Raw genomic sequence first — 16,222 nt, forward strand, 5'->3', positions numbered from 1 at the left:
AATCAGGATCTTGTCTTTCTCCGTCACTTTGCCCAGCCAGAACCCAATTAATGAAAAGTGGCTCTGAGTAGGGCCTTTTGTACAGTGTGTCACACAAAGAAGGAACTCCATGTTTGCTAAAGGGATGAAGACAGGAGGGGCTGGGGAAAAGGTACCATATGAATAAAACAGAACACAGTTGTGGGAACTGACATGGTTCTGGCCTGGGTGATTAACACCTAAATCTTGGGAGACCTTTTGGCTCAGGGAGGGAAGGGAGTGTACTATACCATGGCTGCTTCCCTAAGCTGTTTTCCCACTTTGCTCAGATGCTGACCCTTCTCCTGCTTTTCCAACTAGTACTGCTCACTAGTTTTAGTTGGCAAAAAATAGGACGGTGACCCCAGTACTAGTGTCATGCTTCATGCTCTATCTGTTCTTCTACCCTTCCTTCCCTCTGTCTCTCCCTCCCTCAAGTTCTGGTAATGCCCACCTGGACAGTCATTCTGGATAGGTTTCCTGCTCTATGTAGCTTAGGTTTTCCAACTCATTCCTCTCTTATCTCACTAACCTCTGTGGCTCCTCTGGACCCGATACCACAGGCTAGAGGAGTTGGCAGAGAATGGATTCCTGACCTTGGGCAGGAAGTCAGTGTGTGAGAATCTGCAAAGCAGGGTAAGAGTGTGATCTTTCATTGAGGTTTTCCCAACAGAACCCTGAGCACAGCTTCCTGGAGTCAAACATTCACCTAAGCTCTTGGACCCTTTCCCTAGAAGGGGAAGTGGAGGCTTCATATGCTGTTCTCTGTTAAGTATTACGTGCTAGGCAAAGCATTCTAAAGGATATGATGAGTAAGCAGAGGGCCTTCGTGCTTAGCGCCTACAATATTTGAAGTTGGAGGTGCAGTGAGAAGTAAAGAAGTAATAAAGGATATAGATAACAGAGCTACAGAGACCAAATTCCTCAGTGGAAAAATGAGGGTGATCACACTTTATAGGAAATCTGACATCCCCCTAGGCATTTGGGTGGGTGTGAGCCTAGCCATTGCCTGAGAAGTACTCAAGAGAGATAGCAGAAGAGGAGAGAATAATTTAGGATGGCCAGCACTAGGACCACTGAGCTATGACTCCTTGTCCAGGCCCCAGAAGCCAAACTCTTCTTTTTCTGTACTGATACCCCAGTCAGGAGCCCAGAGGACTAGAGGATCCTTGGCTGGTTAGAAGATATTGGGAGGGGGCTTTTGTGAAGGACAGGCAATGGAGGATGCTGGGATCAGGAGCTTGAATGGGAAGATATATTTGAATTGTAGGGTAGGATAGAAATATTTAGAGTGCCTAGAATAGTGGAGGAGATAAATTTCTAGGGGTGAGGGAGGGCACATAACATGGCAGGCCAGGACTGCTGAAGCAATCCCTCCAGATACACAGCTTAGCCCTTATCCAAGGGTACACGATTAAGTAAATGGCTTCTGTCCTCAAGATTGAGCAGGTACAGTTACATTTCCATATAGATAGTCCTTCCCTCAAAGTTGAGGGAAAGACCACAGTCCCTCCTGGAAGGGACCCATCCCAAAGTCCCCATAAGATGTCTCAGGTTTGCCATAATCTGTTTGGGCAAGAGGGCCCAGCAGGGTGAGAGCAGATGTCAGCTTGGGATGGCTGAGGAAGACTCTGTTTGTAGTGAGAAACTCACTTCCACCTGTCTTCGGAGGCACCATTCTATCACAACCCTTTCTCCCAGCTCCTACCCCCACACTTCCCCACATCTTCTGGCACAGTTAGTTCTTTCAGATGATGAAAACTGTGCCCCTCTTGCTGAGACTATTCACTTGGACCAGAGATAAAAGCCTAGGGAAGCTCAAAGATCTTACTTCACTCTTGCAGCTGAAGCAAGAGCAGCCTGTCTCCGCTCTCCTGACTACACTACTGCAGCTGCCCCTGGTGCTCCCAGGAAAGCTTCAGGTACAGGACTAGGGTGGAGGGATCACAAGCAGGTAGAAAGATGGTTCTGTGCTTTGGACTGGCTTCTTTCACTCCTCTGATCCTTTTCAAGAACCCCTAGGTTTGGGAGAGAGTGAAGGTGGAGAGACCTAGAGATGGCTGGAAAGAGGACGGGATACTCTATCTGCTCTGATTATCTCTGGGCTTGGGCAAGCATAGAGTGAGAGAGGGAAAACAGGATGAAGGTGAGAGATGGAGGAATTCTGGGCTGTACACCTTGCCCTTTTATGAGGCCTAGTTTCTGCAGAAGCCTGCCACTCTTTTCCTGTGCTAAGGGTTCTGGAGCTAAGGGAGGCCAGCCTGGTCTATTGTTGGTGTGTGACCTCTGCTTCGTTATGCTCCAAAGCTAAACTATTGGGCTGACTTACAGGCTGAAGACACAACCAGATTAACTATGAGGCCAGAGAAACTATGGGTGGGACTATTCAGAGAAGGACAGAGGCCATACATCTTCATTCTTGAAGATTCTGCAAGGTGCCACAGGCCTAAGCAACAACTTGGGAAGGAGGCTTCAATCCAGTACCGGCTCATCTAGCTTTAAAATGGGAGTGGAGAGATGGACATGGGGAATTACAGTAACTAATAACTAATAAAAATGACTTACCAAAGGCCAGTAAGAGTCTTCACTAATATAATTTTTACATATAATACTTAAAATAAAACATAATTATCTTCATGTACACACAAGGATACTGGGACACAGAGAGATTAAGTAATTCACCCATTGTCACAGAGCCAGAAGTAGAACTCAGGCAGTCTTGTTCTAGAATCAGTGGTCTGAGCTCTGAGTGAAAATGTAAGATGATAGGCAAGGGGAAGAAGACCCCAAATTATGCATCTCTTCTCCCTAGAACATTTCTCCCCTCACTCTGTTTAGCGGAAGCAAGGCAGCTGCCTCCCACCCTCACCCTGATGGCCCGCACTGTGTACCCACACCAACATAGTTTGGAGCTCTGCAGCTCCTCAGGAGTAAAAGCACAGGATCTACATCTACGACAAACATAAGACCTGGGGGCAGCTTGCATCCTTGTCACTTATTAATCATGTGACTTCGTAAAAATTTTTTAAATTCTCAGATCCTCTGAGGATATAAAATGGGAGTTACAAGTCATACCTTGTCATTTTCTTGTGAATGCTAAATATCAGTCCAGACTCTGGTTCCCCATGTGCTGTTAATATTAATTTCCCTTCTTTGATGATTTGGAACTCTTTGTCCCTGCTGTGTTCAAGATAAAGCAAAGTTGTGGGAATCCACTGAATCTCTACAGAGGGGGTACGTCAGAGAACTGAAGCTCCCAAGGTAGTCTTCTAACATTTCTCTTCAGACTGGCTTTCCTCTCTCTCACAGAGCATCCAGGAAGTCTGCTTCCAGTTATGTGAACTGCAGCCAGTGTGTGAGGTAGGTGAGGGTGCCCTATCAATAGGAGCTGGAAGGGGACTGCACTTCAGTTCTGGGAAATCAAGGGAAGAGTCACTCAAACTCATGGCGGAAGGATGCCCAGACAGTCAAGAACATCTTCTTGTGCAGAGAAATCTCTTCTCAGGCACTCCAGAGCAGCATCAGCCTCCTCTCCTGCATGTTCCCAAACAGTGCACGTGCCCCAACATACATCGTTATGCTTAATGTGACTGTGGCCACGCTTTTGCAGCTGGTGAGAAATGTGCCAGGCTCTGTGGATAAGGATAGCATATGCCATTGTGTGGTTCACCTGCCCAAGGACCTCATCCCCATGCAGCAGCTGGAGCAGCTACGGAGTACAGCCCAGGAGCTTATGGGCAAGTATGAGCAGGAGCTGTCCAGGGTGAGTGCTGGAGCTGTGGGCTGGGGCTGAGGCTGGAAGTTACACAAGCATAGCCTCTCCTGGACTCAGCATGGGGATGAGCCCTGGTGGTAGAGAAAGAGCTGAAGAAAACACAGCCCCCATCTTTGAGATGAATCCTTAGTATGAAGGGAAAATTAGGGACTTTTCTTGAGAACCTCAGTGGTAGTAAGAGTATAGAGAGGCTTATGTAGGAAGTGCTTCCTACACTAATGGGCGAATTAACGAGTATGGATCCATTGGAAGATAGGAATATTGTATAGAACAATAAAAGGCTTGGAAATGGGATGGTTAGTGCAAAGGAGGTAGGAAAGACTTTGATTCGAAGAGATAAAATAAGGGCAATGTGTGGAGAGACTTGAGGGTCAGGCTGGTGCACTTACAATTGATGCTATAAGTAAGGATGAATGACTAGAAATGTTGCATCAGCAGTGTGATGGGGTCAGTTGCTTTTTGTAATGGTCACTCATGGAGCTCCTAGGGAATATTGATGGGATGGGGCCAGACTGGAAGCTGGGAGTCTGTCCATTCATTTATTCACCAAGTGACTCCTGAGAGTGTGGATCTAACCAGGAAAAGAAAGAGAAAATCTAGATTGTGTAGGGGAAAGAGTTATTTTTCCTGCAGTGAAAAGGATGTGAGTGTTCTCAGCTGTGAAATGGAAATAAAACTAACGCTCACCTCAAGGGCTATTAATGGAAGCAAATAAGGTGACAGATATGAGAATATTTTGTAGGCTGTAGGGGGATGTGGATGGATGAAAAGAGCCACAGGTGTTGAGGTTTGGGGGAACGGCCTGTCCAAAACCCCATGCCCATGTCAGTGAGTATGCATGAGCCATTGAAGACCAGGATAACCAGGTCCTGGAAAGAAACTGCAACCTGGAGTCCAGGAATCCTCCTGCCCTTCTGCCTTCTATGAGGCCCCAGCCTTCAACTTACTGTGCCTGGCGCTGGACGGAGCATACGAGTTCATGACCCAGCTTAAGGCTAAGGGAGGAGTTAATGAGACTGGGAGCCTCCTCTACCAACTCCAGAGCCAGGTACGTGGATGGATTAAGGAATCTCTCTCCCTTCCATAGCCTCCTGTTTAATCTAATCGCAAATTTGACAATTTCCAAAATCAAGTCTTTCTGGGGAAGAAGACTCCGAGCTGAGAAATATCGAGCCTGAGTTCAGTTCTTAAGAACACTCAGTGACCCATATTCCTGGCATCTCATTCCCATAGGTGGCTAACGCCAGCCTCACACTCAAGCTTCTGGCTGAGTCTGACCAGTGCAGCTTCCATGCTGTTAGCCAGGACATGGATGTCCTTGAGGGCCAGCTGAGTGAGTGTGAGAGGAAGAAGGAGCAAGAAGAAGCCTCAGGGCACCCCTGCACCCTGGTGATGCCTAAGACTGAATTTCCCAAGATCTCATCTCCACAAGGACAGGGTTGGGCATGCAAGATCATCTATGGTGTACCGAGAGTTGAGTAGCAAAGATCTTAATGTAGAATAAATCTTTGATTTCCTTGTTTGGTGTATCACTAAGGGATGCAGACGGAGACTAGTACACTCTCACACATGAGCATACTCATATATACCTTATAAACACACCCATTCAGACATACACACTAACCTCTATTCATGCAAAATGGCACCTGCTTATACACTTTTATATGCACTCAGGTGTATGGACATACACTCAAATGCACACAATTATTATGCTTTCATATTCTGCTTCCTGTGGGTTGTGTGCTTCACACCTAGCTCATACTTTGCCTGCTCTCTTCTCTAGGTTCTTGTGCCCATGGAGGCCTCCAGAACATCCCCAGGCCTCTTGTTATGCAGCTTAATTGGATAGGCTTCTCATACAAGGCAGGTGCCTGGGGCCCAGACTCAGCACCCAATCCAGCCTCTTCCCTCTCCTGGGTGGCCCCTCTTCATGCAGATGGCAGGTGAGTCCAGGATGACTTCTCTTTTTCAACCAGGTTTATTCCAAATGTCCCCTACCTCTACCCTAATGTGTTTTTTATGGCCCCATCTCAGCTTCTTCTCTCTGTTTTAGGTGTGCCCCTGGACAAATATGGCCTAGGCCTGACAGGTTACCTCTTGTTTTGTTTTTTAGGAGGATTGGCCCTGAACTAACATCTGTTGCCAATCTTTCTCCTTTTTTCCTTTTTTTTTCCTCCCCAGAGCCCCAGTAGATAGTTGTATGTCATAGTCGTACATCCTTCTAGTTGCTTTATGTGGGCCACTGCCTCAGCATGGCTTGATGAGCAGTGCATATGTCTGCGCCCACGATCCAAACCAGTGAACCCAGGGCCACCGAAGCAGAGCGCTCGAACTTAACCGCTACGCCACCAGGCTGGCTCACTGACAGGTTACCTCTTAATGTTCCTTTCATCGGTTAAGGATGGCCCAGACTGCCATGAGCTTCCTTTACAAACCCGCTGTCTGAAATTTCTAATTTCAACGTAATCCAAAACTGGTTCTATCCCTAGCCTGATCTTATTTCAAGAACAAACTCTTCTACACCTGGGTTTCAGAATCCTAACTTCTGCTCAGAAGTTTAGAGGATGAAATTGACCAAGCTTGAGACTTAAAGTCAAACAGATCTGAGTTTGAATCCCAATACTGCCACTTAAGCTAAGTGACCTTGGAAAAATGAATTAACATGTCAGACCTATTCTTAGCCAGCTGTAAAATGAGAGCAATTAAAGATATGAGAATACCATGTGAGATGACATAGAAAAGTGTGGATAATATAGTAGGTGCTGATAAATATTTGATAGATAAAAGAATGGCTAAATAAATCAATGAGTAGATGGATGAGCCCCTCAATAAACTGGCAACCTGGCTAGGGAGGCAGGCGCAACTCACAGATGGGTGCTTAAAGTCAGCACATATAGAAGTGTGACATAGACCCAATTGACTATGAGGTCATGGGAGAGAGGGACGAATGTGGGTTGAATCAGTCATTGAAGAACTCTAGTGGAAGCTCATCTCAGAAAGACTAGCTTTATTGATAATAATGCTCCCCAATCCCCGCAGACATTTTGTAGCCTATGAAACACATTTACTTGCTTTTGCTTTTTAAATCCTCTCAAAATCTCTGTGAGTAAGGCAAGACTTACTAGCCAATGGCAGGAGATGGCAATACTCATAAGTCAGGGATAGTTTAAGGGACTTTCCAAAATGACCTCATAACCGCAAATCTCCCTGAACCCAGTTCCAGAACTGTGTCCTGCTACAGGACACCTGTGTCTCAATGGCAGATGGAAGGCAGTGGAGTCTAGGTACAGAAGATTATCCATTAAGAAGAAAAAAATAACAGCTAGCACTTGTTGATTGCTTACTTTGAGACGACTACTCTTCTAATTATTTTATTTGCTTTACCTTGGTCAGTCCTGACAATCAATGAGGTGGATTCTTTTGTTATTCCTTTTACAGATTTTACTTATGAGCTGAGTGACCTTGAACTATTTACTTATCTTGTCTAAGATCCAGTCTACTAATCTGTTGGGATAAAACCTACCTTACGGGTCTTTTTATAATTAAATGACATAATGCACACACTGTGCCTACTAGGCATTGTTGCTGTTGATGTTATTACTATTACTGTTACTGTTTTTTTTACCATTATTTATTTTGTCATAGTATATTGTAAGTAAAAGAAGAGAGATTAAAAATCAGTTCTGTTTGATTCCAAAGTCTCTGCTATCAATTTAAACACTAGCCTGCTCATTTTTTATAGCATTTTGTTACCCTGATGATTCTGGTGTGCGGCTTAGCCTGGGTACTCTCACTACTACTGGCTGCACAAGTGTTATGACGACCTGGTACTGCTGAAGAAATATGAGCAGTGGAAGACGGGCTATGGTGACTGCAATGGCAATGCCCTGTACAACAACTTCATGTACTTTAACTACTATGGCACAGGGGACATGGCCAAGGTGGACCTTTTCTCCAATACCCTGGTCCTGTGGCACCCATTGCCTGGTGCCACCTACAACAACCACTTTTCCTATGCTAGTGTGCCCTGGAAAGACAGATTTTGCTCATGATGAGAAGCATCTGTGGGTGCTCTATGCCACCAAGGAGAGCAAGGGTAACCTGGTTGTGAGTTGTCTCAGTGCCAGCACTCTAGAAGTGGAGAAACCCTGGCACACCAGCCAGTACGAGCCAGCCCTGTCAGGGGCCTTCATGGCCTGTGGGGTGCTCTATGCCATATGCTCACTGAGCACCCACCAAGAGGAGATCTTCTATGGTTTTGATACCAGCGCTAGGCAGAAGCGCCATCTCAGTATCCTGCTGGATAAGATGCTAGAAACACTGCATGGCATCAATTACTAATCAGACATCGGATCATAAGCTCTATGTCTACGATGATGGTTACTTGATCAGTTATGACCTCAGCTTCCTGACACTGAAACACAGGCTACAAAAACCACCAGCCAAAGTGCCCTCTGGGGCTTAGGCCTCACCAGAACCCGACAAGCCCTCCAGGCCCTGAGACCTCAGGGCAAAGCATGGGTAGAAGCGTGTCCTCCTCCTCACTCTCCAGGTGGACCACTCCCTAAAATGGCCATCAGCCCTAATGATTGGAAGGCATTGATTATATCTAGTTAGTTCTTTACAATTAATATTTCAATTAGTACCTTAAAGTTTTCTTTAATAATGGTCCAGGTGGATTTGATTGTTGTTTGATTGGGAAACAAAACACTACCTGGGAAATATTACCCTCTCTTCACCAGAATCCTAGAATTGTAGGAGCTGGATTCATAGATTTTTTTTGTGTGTGTGTGTATGTGAGGAAGATTAGCCCTGAGTTAACATTCGTTGCCAATCCTCCTCTTTTTGCTGAGGAAGATTGGCCCTGGGCTAACATCCTTGCCCATCTTCCTCTACTTTATATGGGACACCACCACAGCATGGCTTGATGAGCAGTGCATATGACCATGCCCCAGATCCGAACCTGTGAACCCCGGGCCACAGCAGAGGAGCACAGGAACTTAACCGCTGTGCTACCAGGCCGGCACCTGGATTCACAGTTTTAAAAACAAATCTCATATTCTGTATTTTGAAGACTGTGAGCCCAGCTCCATCAATTGTAGGATTCTGTGAGCTAGGCTTAGAATTGTAAGCCTCAGGTTGGGATCCTCTGTTTCCAGCGCAGAAGATTCAGGGAAGCTGGTCAATAGAGTGGGATATGGAAGTTTCCTTTCTTATTCCCAACCTCCTCTGGGGTACCTGAATAGAAAAGGGGCAGTGTTTTGGTGTGAAATCAATGTTTCACTGTCCTAAATCAATCTCACTTTGAGTGCAATTGAGTGAGGGGCTCAGGCCTGAGTCCTGCTCTAGAAAGTGAGCGACTGATGGCTGAGCATAAGGAGAGTCTGACATGGATTGGGCTGGAGGTCCAGCCATTCTCAATAAAGAATCCTTTAGTGTAATAGCAGGAAGTCTCCTGGCAAACTGCCTGTAGTGTCTTTGCTCGTTGTCCACACACTGAGAACATATGGGCCCAGATTCTCTGTTTGTCACTTATCTATCTGCACGGTGCACCTCCCCTTAGGCAGGTGGATGGAATGTCAAGTTTCAGACCCTAAAATCTTCACAGTCACACAGAGGATACCAGAATACTTCACACACACTGCCTCATACTTACACTTTCACAAACATACATTCACAAGTATACTAATCAGACATACACATTCCACTCTTACATATATGATATCTTTATCAACACCCAAACGTCAACATAGATATAAACATACATTTTAACATATCAACTAACAGAAAAATTCATCTGCTACCCAAATAAAAACCAAACACCATTGTCCAAATTTGCATGGAACTGGGAATCTGGCTTTTTAGTTGCCTAAATCTGTCCTGTTAGGAATTTCACTACTAACCTCCTCCACCCTCACCTCTTGATTCACAGACATCTCTCTGCCTTAATGTTTTGACACAGAGGTGGGCACTTAAGATCAGGCTAGGACTGAAACAAATTATTCTTAAAATTCTGCTATAATGACATGTAGAAAAGACCAAGTGATAAGTGAATAAAAAATACCTAGCAAGGAATGGCTCATTTACCTTTAGTTTGGAATGCTCCTAGAGGGAGCCTCCCTGGCTAATCCTGCTCCAGCTTCTAGGATAGAGGAAATTTTTTCCCACCATGTGGGAGCACTCTTCATTAAGTCTAAAGTCCCAAAATCTAGGCCCAGAGAAAAACATGACCTCCTCTTCCACTTAAGAACTTTGTTCTTGCTCCACTTTCCTTTCTAAGCTCCCACTTTTTCCAGATCATTAACAAAAGGAATAATCTCCTTCCTGTGGAAGAGATACCATTCTTACCAACAGGTATGCGGTTTTTTATCTTTGGCTTCAATAGAGCCAACTTTTCATACAACAATCCTGACATCTCTGCAAGGGAGTCACACACAGCACCACAGAGAAACACACATCCCACATAAGCAAGATGGTCTTTTATTTTTTTTTAATAGTTTCATCCTGAGAACTTTATCCCCAGTTTTCTGGAAATATGTCTTATTTTATTGCATTATGGACACCTGGCCCCCCCAAATATGTCATCCTTCCCAAGCTGGTCCTGGCAGAGACTGTAAGGCTAGAGTTTACATGACAATATCTCTTCTCTGAACAGGTTATGCTCTTGGGGGGTGGAGCAGGGGGAGGGGCAGCTCTGGGAGGAGTCATCTCCACTTAGCCCACCTTGTACCACGTATGAATCAGTAGCCACAACAGGTCTCAGCTGGGCCACATCTGGAGAACTGGGGTAGGGGTACAACATCGCAAAATACCTGGCCCCAACCTGGTCACTCATCTCTTTTTGGGCAACAAGAAAACTAGCCTGCTGCCTGAGAACACAACACCTGAGACGGAGGCCAGAAGAAACATTTGCCTGCCCTCACTCCTTCTGCCCCTGCTTCCACCTGCTCCTCATCTGCCCACCCACTAAGATCCATGCTGCATATCATCTCTCGAACACCCAGCATGGTTGAGACTGGGCATCCTTCAGGTTTGCCTGCAGACGAAAACATCTCTTCAAGTGTCACTCGAATGATAGTGAAGACATCAGGCAAGCAGGAAGACTTTATGATAGCTGATGACAACTTGGTGAGGCTGTTCAAAGAGAAGCTATCTGCTCACTTTAAATGCCAAGTGGATCAACCAGTGCCGGTCTTCATGGGCCGCCTTCTCAAAGACCATGACACACTGAGCCAGAGGGGCATCATGGATGGCCACACCATCCACTTGGTCATCAAGTCCAAACATGGCTCCAGATCCCTAGCCCATTCCTTCCAGAACCTGCCGACCAATGTGCCCTGTCACTGGGATAGAAACACCAAAGGAAACAGCAGTGGGGTATACCAACCTGCTGGTGTGAGTCACACCCCAATGGAATCAGCTTTTTTTGTGGAGCCTGATGCACCCAAGGTGCATACCCAGGACCTGGAAGTGGGTAGTCCAGAGCTCATAGCACAGATGCTGGAGAATCCTAGCATCCAGCGGCTTCTGTCCAACACGGACCTCAGGAGACAGTTCATTTCAGAACACCCAGATGTGCAACAATTGACGCATCAGAACTCAGAGGTCACACACACCCTTGACAATTCTGAGATCCTATGCCAGACTCTGGAGCTGGCGAGGAACCTTGCTATGATTCAAGAAATAATGCAGATCCAGCAACCTGCACAGAATCTTGAGCATCCACTGAACTCACAGTCATACTTGCGTTTAAAGACAATACCAGGTGGAGACAATGCCCAGTCATTGCCAACGGGTCAGAGCTATGCTGATTTCCATGACCAAATGCTCAACAGCTCAGCGGATCCCTTTGGGGGCAACCTTTTCTCAGCTCTTCTGGAAGGACAAATGCCTGAACAAATCGAGTCCTTATCCCCATCTCCACCACCACCCCAGGAACAGCAGGACCAGCTCCCACAGCTCCCTACAACCTGAGTCATCTATACTAGTTCTTGTGGTTTATCCTCAATCACTTCAACCAATGCTACCTCCAAGAAGGTAAACCATACTTCCAGGGCCAGTACTGCCACCAAGGCCCAGAATCATACCTGTGCCATTCAGCAGCCAGCTGGGGTACCAGCCTTACCTAGCATAGGCCTCACCCAGCAGCCCCAGGCAGAAGACAAAAATGCCGCTATCTCTCTAGATAGCTCTGGCCGGAGATTAAAGATGATCTCCAGCTGTCAGATGAGCAGACAAGTTCCCAGAACACAGGAAGTATACTGCAGTTGCTTTTGAACAACCCCTACCTGGCAGCCCATGTGATGTTGTTCATGAGTATGCCCCTGCTGAGTGAACAGTTGAGGCAGCAGCTGCCCACATTTCTGCAGCAGAACCAGCTTTTCCAACATGCTTGGAACCCTAGCAAAGCCTAAAGTATCACAAGCAATATTGCAGATTGAGCAGGGTCTGCAGCTGTTGGCCACAGAGGCTCCTGTTCTTCTACGCTGGGTTGTACCATACCTATGGGGCCTGGGTTGGCTTCCTGCACCCAGCTGCAGTTACCCCGACACTACCCTAGGCCTGGGATGTGCCAGGTATGGCTGACCCGAAAGGGCCTGAGTGCTGCCACAAATCTGGAGCAGTGCTGCAGAGGCTACAATCCCTAGCTGGAGACACTTCCCACCTTCTACAAGTCCCCAAGATTTGTTTCAGCAAGCAAATCGAGTCTCTTGGGGCCATGGGAATTGGGAACTACCATGCCAACTTGCAGGCACTCGTTGCCACTGAGAGGGACACCAGTGCTGCTATCTACAACCTCAAGAGATCCCATGGATTCTAACCAGCATGCCTACCTATTTGCTTGTTACCTGCCTTCTGATCCATTTGACCACCTCATCTGCCTTTTCCACCTCTTCTGATGTTTCCATCCAGGAGAAGTCCTGCAATAGGAGAAACCAAACAATGCATTCTTCACTGAATAATAGGCCATTGGCCATGGCTGGAAGATCTGTCAATAAAATGGCTACACCCACTTGCCCCCATGTGAGGTTTGGCTTTGTTTCTTTTGCAAAAAAGGCAACTATCTGTTTGTGATATCCCTATCTCACCTACCAGACATACATGAACACACACACACACAAACCACATGCATATATTACTAAAGAGTTAGAGAATCTTAGTTGTACACATGGAACCTCATGCACAGATATCATACCATGCTCACATACGCAAGAATATGCATATGTAGCCTCAGACAGGTGTGTACACACGCACAAGCTCACATAGCCAAAGATTCATGTATATAGGCATGTAAAGTCAACACACAGTACACACAGCCATGTGCATACATAGCTACACACAAAAACTTAGAGACACATAAACAGACCCACATGTAGAGGAAGAGAGTCATAACACATTCATACAAAAAGGGGAGAATATAACATAGATAGACCCAGATATTTAGTCCTAAAGACTTCCTTGATTTCTTGAGTCCAAACTGTTCAAGTTTTAAAGTGGAAGAAGAGTGGTCTGGAGGGCCAGAGTAGGAAAAATCCACAAATCAGGAGGGTCTTGATAAGTCTTTATCCTATTAGGAGTCTCTTACTAATTGCCATTGTCACAATCATAGGGCTTTGCTGGATTGTAACTAATCTCTCTTTAGCACAGAGAGATCCAGCTGCCGCCACCCTCACTGCACATTCCAGTCACCACAAACTCAGACCTCCATGAGGCATGGCACCTTCCAAGAATATCACATCCTTCAGCATATCAAAGGTTTGTAGCTTGTGTTTTCTACAGTTACCCAAGGTCCATCTCCTGCTCTTTGTGTCTCACCAAGAGTATGCCAGCCAATTGGTATACAAACATTTGTGGTTCATTTATCCAATTATTAAATAATTTAATAAGCTCTTGCTGTAATTTAATAAGTCAAATATTGTTTTAGACATTGAAGAAATAGCAGTGACAAAACAAAAATTATTTATTTATGGAGTTTACTTTCCTTCATGGAGGATACAGACAATACTCAATTTAACTTATAGATATTTTAGGTGGTAATAAGTACTATGAAGAAAAATGAAGCAGGATAAGCTATCCTAAACAGGCAATCATGAGGCAAGGCCTCTCTGAAAAGGTGACAGTTGAGCAGAAATCAGAAGGAATTGGGAGAGCTGAACGTGCAATTCCCTGGGAGAAGTATGTTCCAGGCAGAGAAGGCTGCATGAGAGTAAAAGCCATGAGGCAGGAATATTCTTGTTGTGTTTGAAGAATAACAAGGACATGTTGTAGCTCGAGTGGAGTAAACAAAAAAATGGGGGGGGGAAACAGAACATCTGATAAATCATGAAGGGCTTTGTGGGTCTAAAGAGGACTTTGGTTTCACTATGAATGCAATACAAATGCACTGCTGGATGTTGAGCAAAGGAAGGGAGTGATTCAATATTGTCAGTCTGGCTGCTGAGCAGGGAATAGACTGTGGCGGAGGAAAAAGTTGGAAGCAGGGAGACCAGTTAGTTATGCAGCTTTTGTGGTAGAGTAGGTGGGAGACGGCAGTCTCTGGTACTGGAGTGGGAGCAGCGGAAGTGGTGAGAAGCATTCAGATTCTGGTCTGCAAAGAGGACCCAAAGAGATCTGCGTGCTCTTCACAGACCACCAATCCTCTAGCCTTGACATTGCCATCAGCAAGAGCGAAGGACAGGTCCACAAAGCTCTAAGTGCTTCTAGCAAACCTACTGCCAAAGACTCCCACTCCACCACACAACCTGCCAAAAATGTATATCTCAAGAAAGAAATTATAGCTAAAACTGATTTTTCACATCCCCATTAAGACATCTTTATCCAATTAATTAATCTGATTAAGCCTTATACCCTGTGTGCCTCAGTTTACATAAAAAGCCTAAACTCTCCAGGTCATCTGTCTGATTCTCATCCTAATTTGCTCTGAAAATCCCTCACCTAACTCACTTTTACACTTGTCATCAATTCTCCAAACCTTTCCACCCTACCATTTAGAATTCATAATTTAGCAACAGCAAAATCCTCTATCTACAGCCTTCTCTCTAAATGTTTTCTCACCTTTTTGCTGTAACTGCAATCTGGTTGTTCACCGAGGATTCTGCTTCTCCAGTGCTGGCTGCTTCTTTCATTCCCTGTGGACTCAGAAGAGGGTAGGTGTCCTCCTTGCACCTTCTTTTGCTTCCTAACCAGTTTTCTAGCTCAACACTACTCCATGATCTACCAATATAATCATTCTGGCATAGTACTCACTTAGCAACCTCACCATGTTTATATCCAATTCTGCCTAATCTCTGTGTAGGCAGAGAAAAGCATTCAATGTGCTGACTAGTTTCATGTAAATTTATTGCCAAGAGCTTTAATTGGCCTGTTAATAATCCTACTGCATTTTCCTACTCCAATATTTTACACCTGACTGTGCATCAGAATCACCTAGAGAGTGTGTTAAAACAGATTTCTGAGCTTCATTCCAAGGGTTTCTGATGCAATATGTCTAGAGTGGGTCCCCATATCTTGGATTTGTAACAAGTTTCCCGGTGATTCTGAGGCCATCAGTCTGGGGACCACACTTGAAATTCCAATGCCCTAGTCAATTCACTACCTTATTCTTTGAGGTAATCATTTCATACCTTTTCTACTCTTCTCAAACTATCAACATCCCTTTTTCTATTCTCAGTCTTATCTGATGTTTTGCTTATTCCAACCAGAAAACAAAAGTGATCAGAAATGACTTCCTCTTGACTCCACCACTAAATAGACCAACTAACTTGAATCTGTACCCTCACACTCTGCACCCCATCTTGTTGTAATGAATAAACTCCTAAATCAAGCCTGACACTTGGGAACTTGATCCTAGTCCTTCTAATATATCCACTCAACAACTTACTCTTGTGATTATTTTCTCGTTCTTCAGCATCATTTTTCCCTCCTCATTGGATTGTTCCCATGAGAATAAATACGTGATGTAATGTTCTCAGCTTACGAAAAAAACAAGCAGAAATGCCTTTACCCCCACGTTCCCACACAGCCATCATTCTCTCTCTTATTTACAATACTGTTATTGGATCCAATTCCTTTCCAATCCCTTTGCTTTTAAACCCACTCCAGTCAGGTTTTCTGCCCCGACCAGTCTTCCAAACCTGGTCTCATCGTGGATCCTAATTCTCTCTGGTCAAATCCAGTGGTCAACTCTCAGTCCTCATCTTATTGACTTACCAGCATCATTTAACACAGTTGTTTACTCTTTCCATTCTGAAACTCTTCATTTGCCTTCTCTCTCCCTCTTTCTCTCTTTTCTTTATCTGAGATAATGTTTTATTTCTTCTCAATTTCCTTTGCTGAATCCATCAAATCTTCTAGACTTCTAAATATTGTAGTGTCTGTGACTCAATCTTTTTACCTCTATTCTTTTACTACAATCACTAATCTCATGAT

The 16,222-nt window shown here is 45.0% G+C and overlaps 1 protein-coding gene and 1 pseudogene across 2 annotated transcripts; both read left to right on the forward strand.

Moving 5' to 3' along the window:
• Positions 1–1,440: 1,440 nt before the first annotated feature.
• On the forward strand, positions 1,441–10,417 carry LOC147916603 (olfactomedin-4-like; annotated as a pseudogene). The gene is made up of 7 exons (XR_015552817.1): positions 1,441–1,467; positions 1,863–1,949; positions 3,404–3,796; positions 4,627–4,841; positions 5,027–5,182; positions 5,549–5,740; positions 7,573–10,417. The product of XR_015552817.1 is annotated as an olfactomedin-4-like (transcript).
• Positions 10,418–10,575: 158 nt separating this feature from the next.
• Positions 10,576–12,808, forward strand: UBQLNL (ubiquilin like). The gene is given in 4 exon segments (XM_004444148.3): positions 10,576–12,001; positions 12,004–12,174; positions 12,176–12,345; positions 12,347–12,808. Coding segments are annotated over 4 exon segments (1,842 nt in total). The 5' UTR covers positions 10,576–10,768; the 3' UTR covers positions 12,615–12,808.
• The last annotated feature ends 3,414 nt before the right edge of the window (positions 12,809–16,222 follow it).

Source organism: Ceratotherium simum, chromosome 7 (genome assembly GCF_057802395.1).
Source record: "Ceratotherium simum simum isolate JZ-2026a chromosome 7, ASM5780239v1, whole genome shotgun sequence".
In the NCBI taxonomy this organism is placed as follows: Eukaryota; Metazoa; Chordata; class Mammalia; order Perissodactyla; family Rhinocerotidae; genus Ceratotherium; species Ceratotherium simum.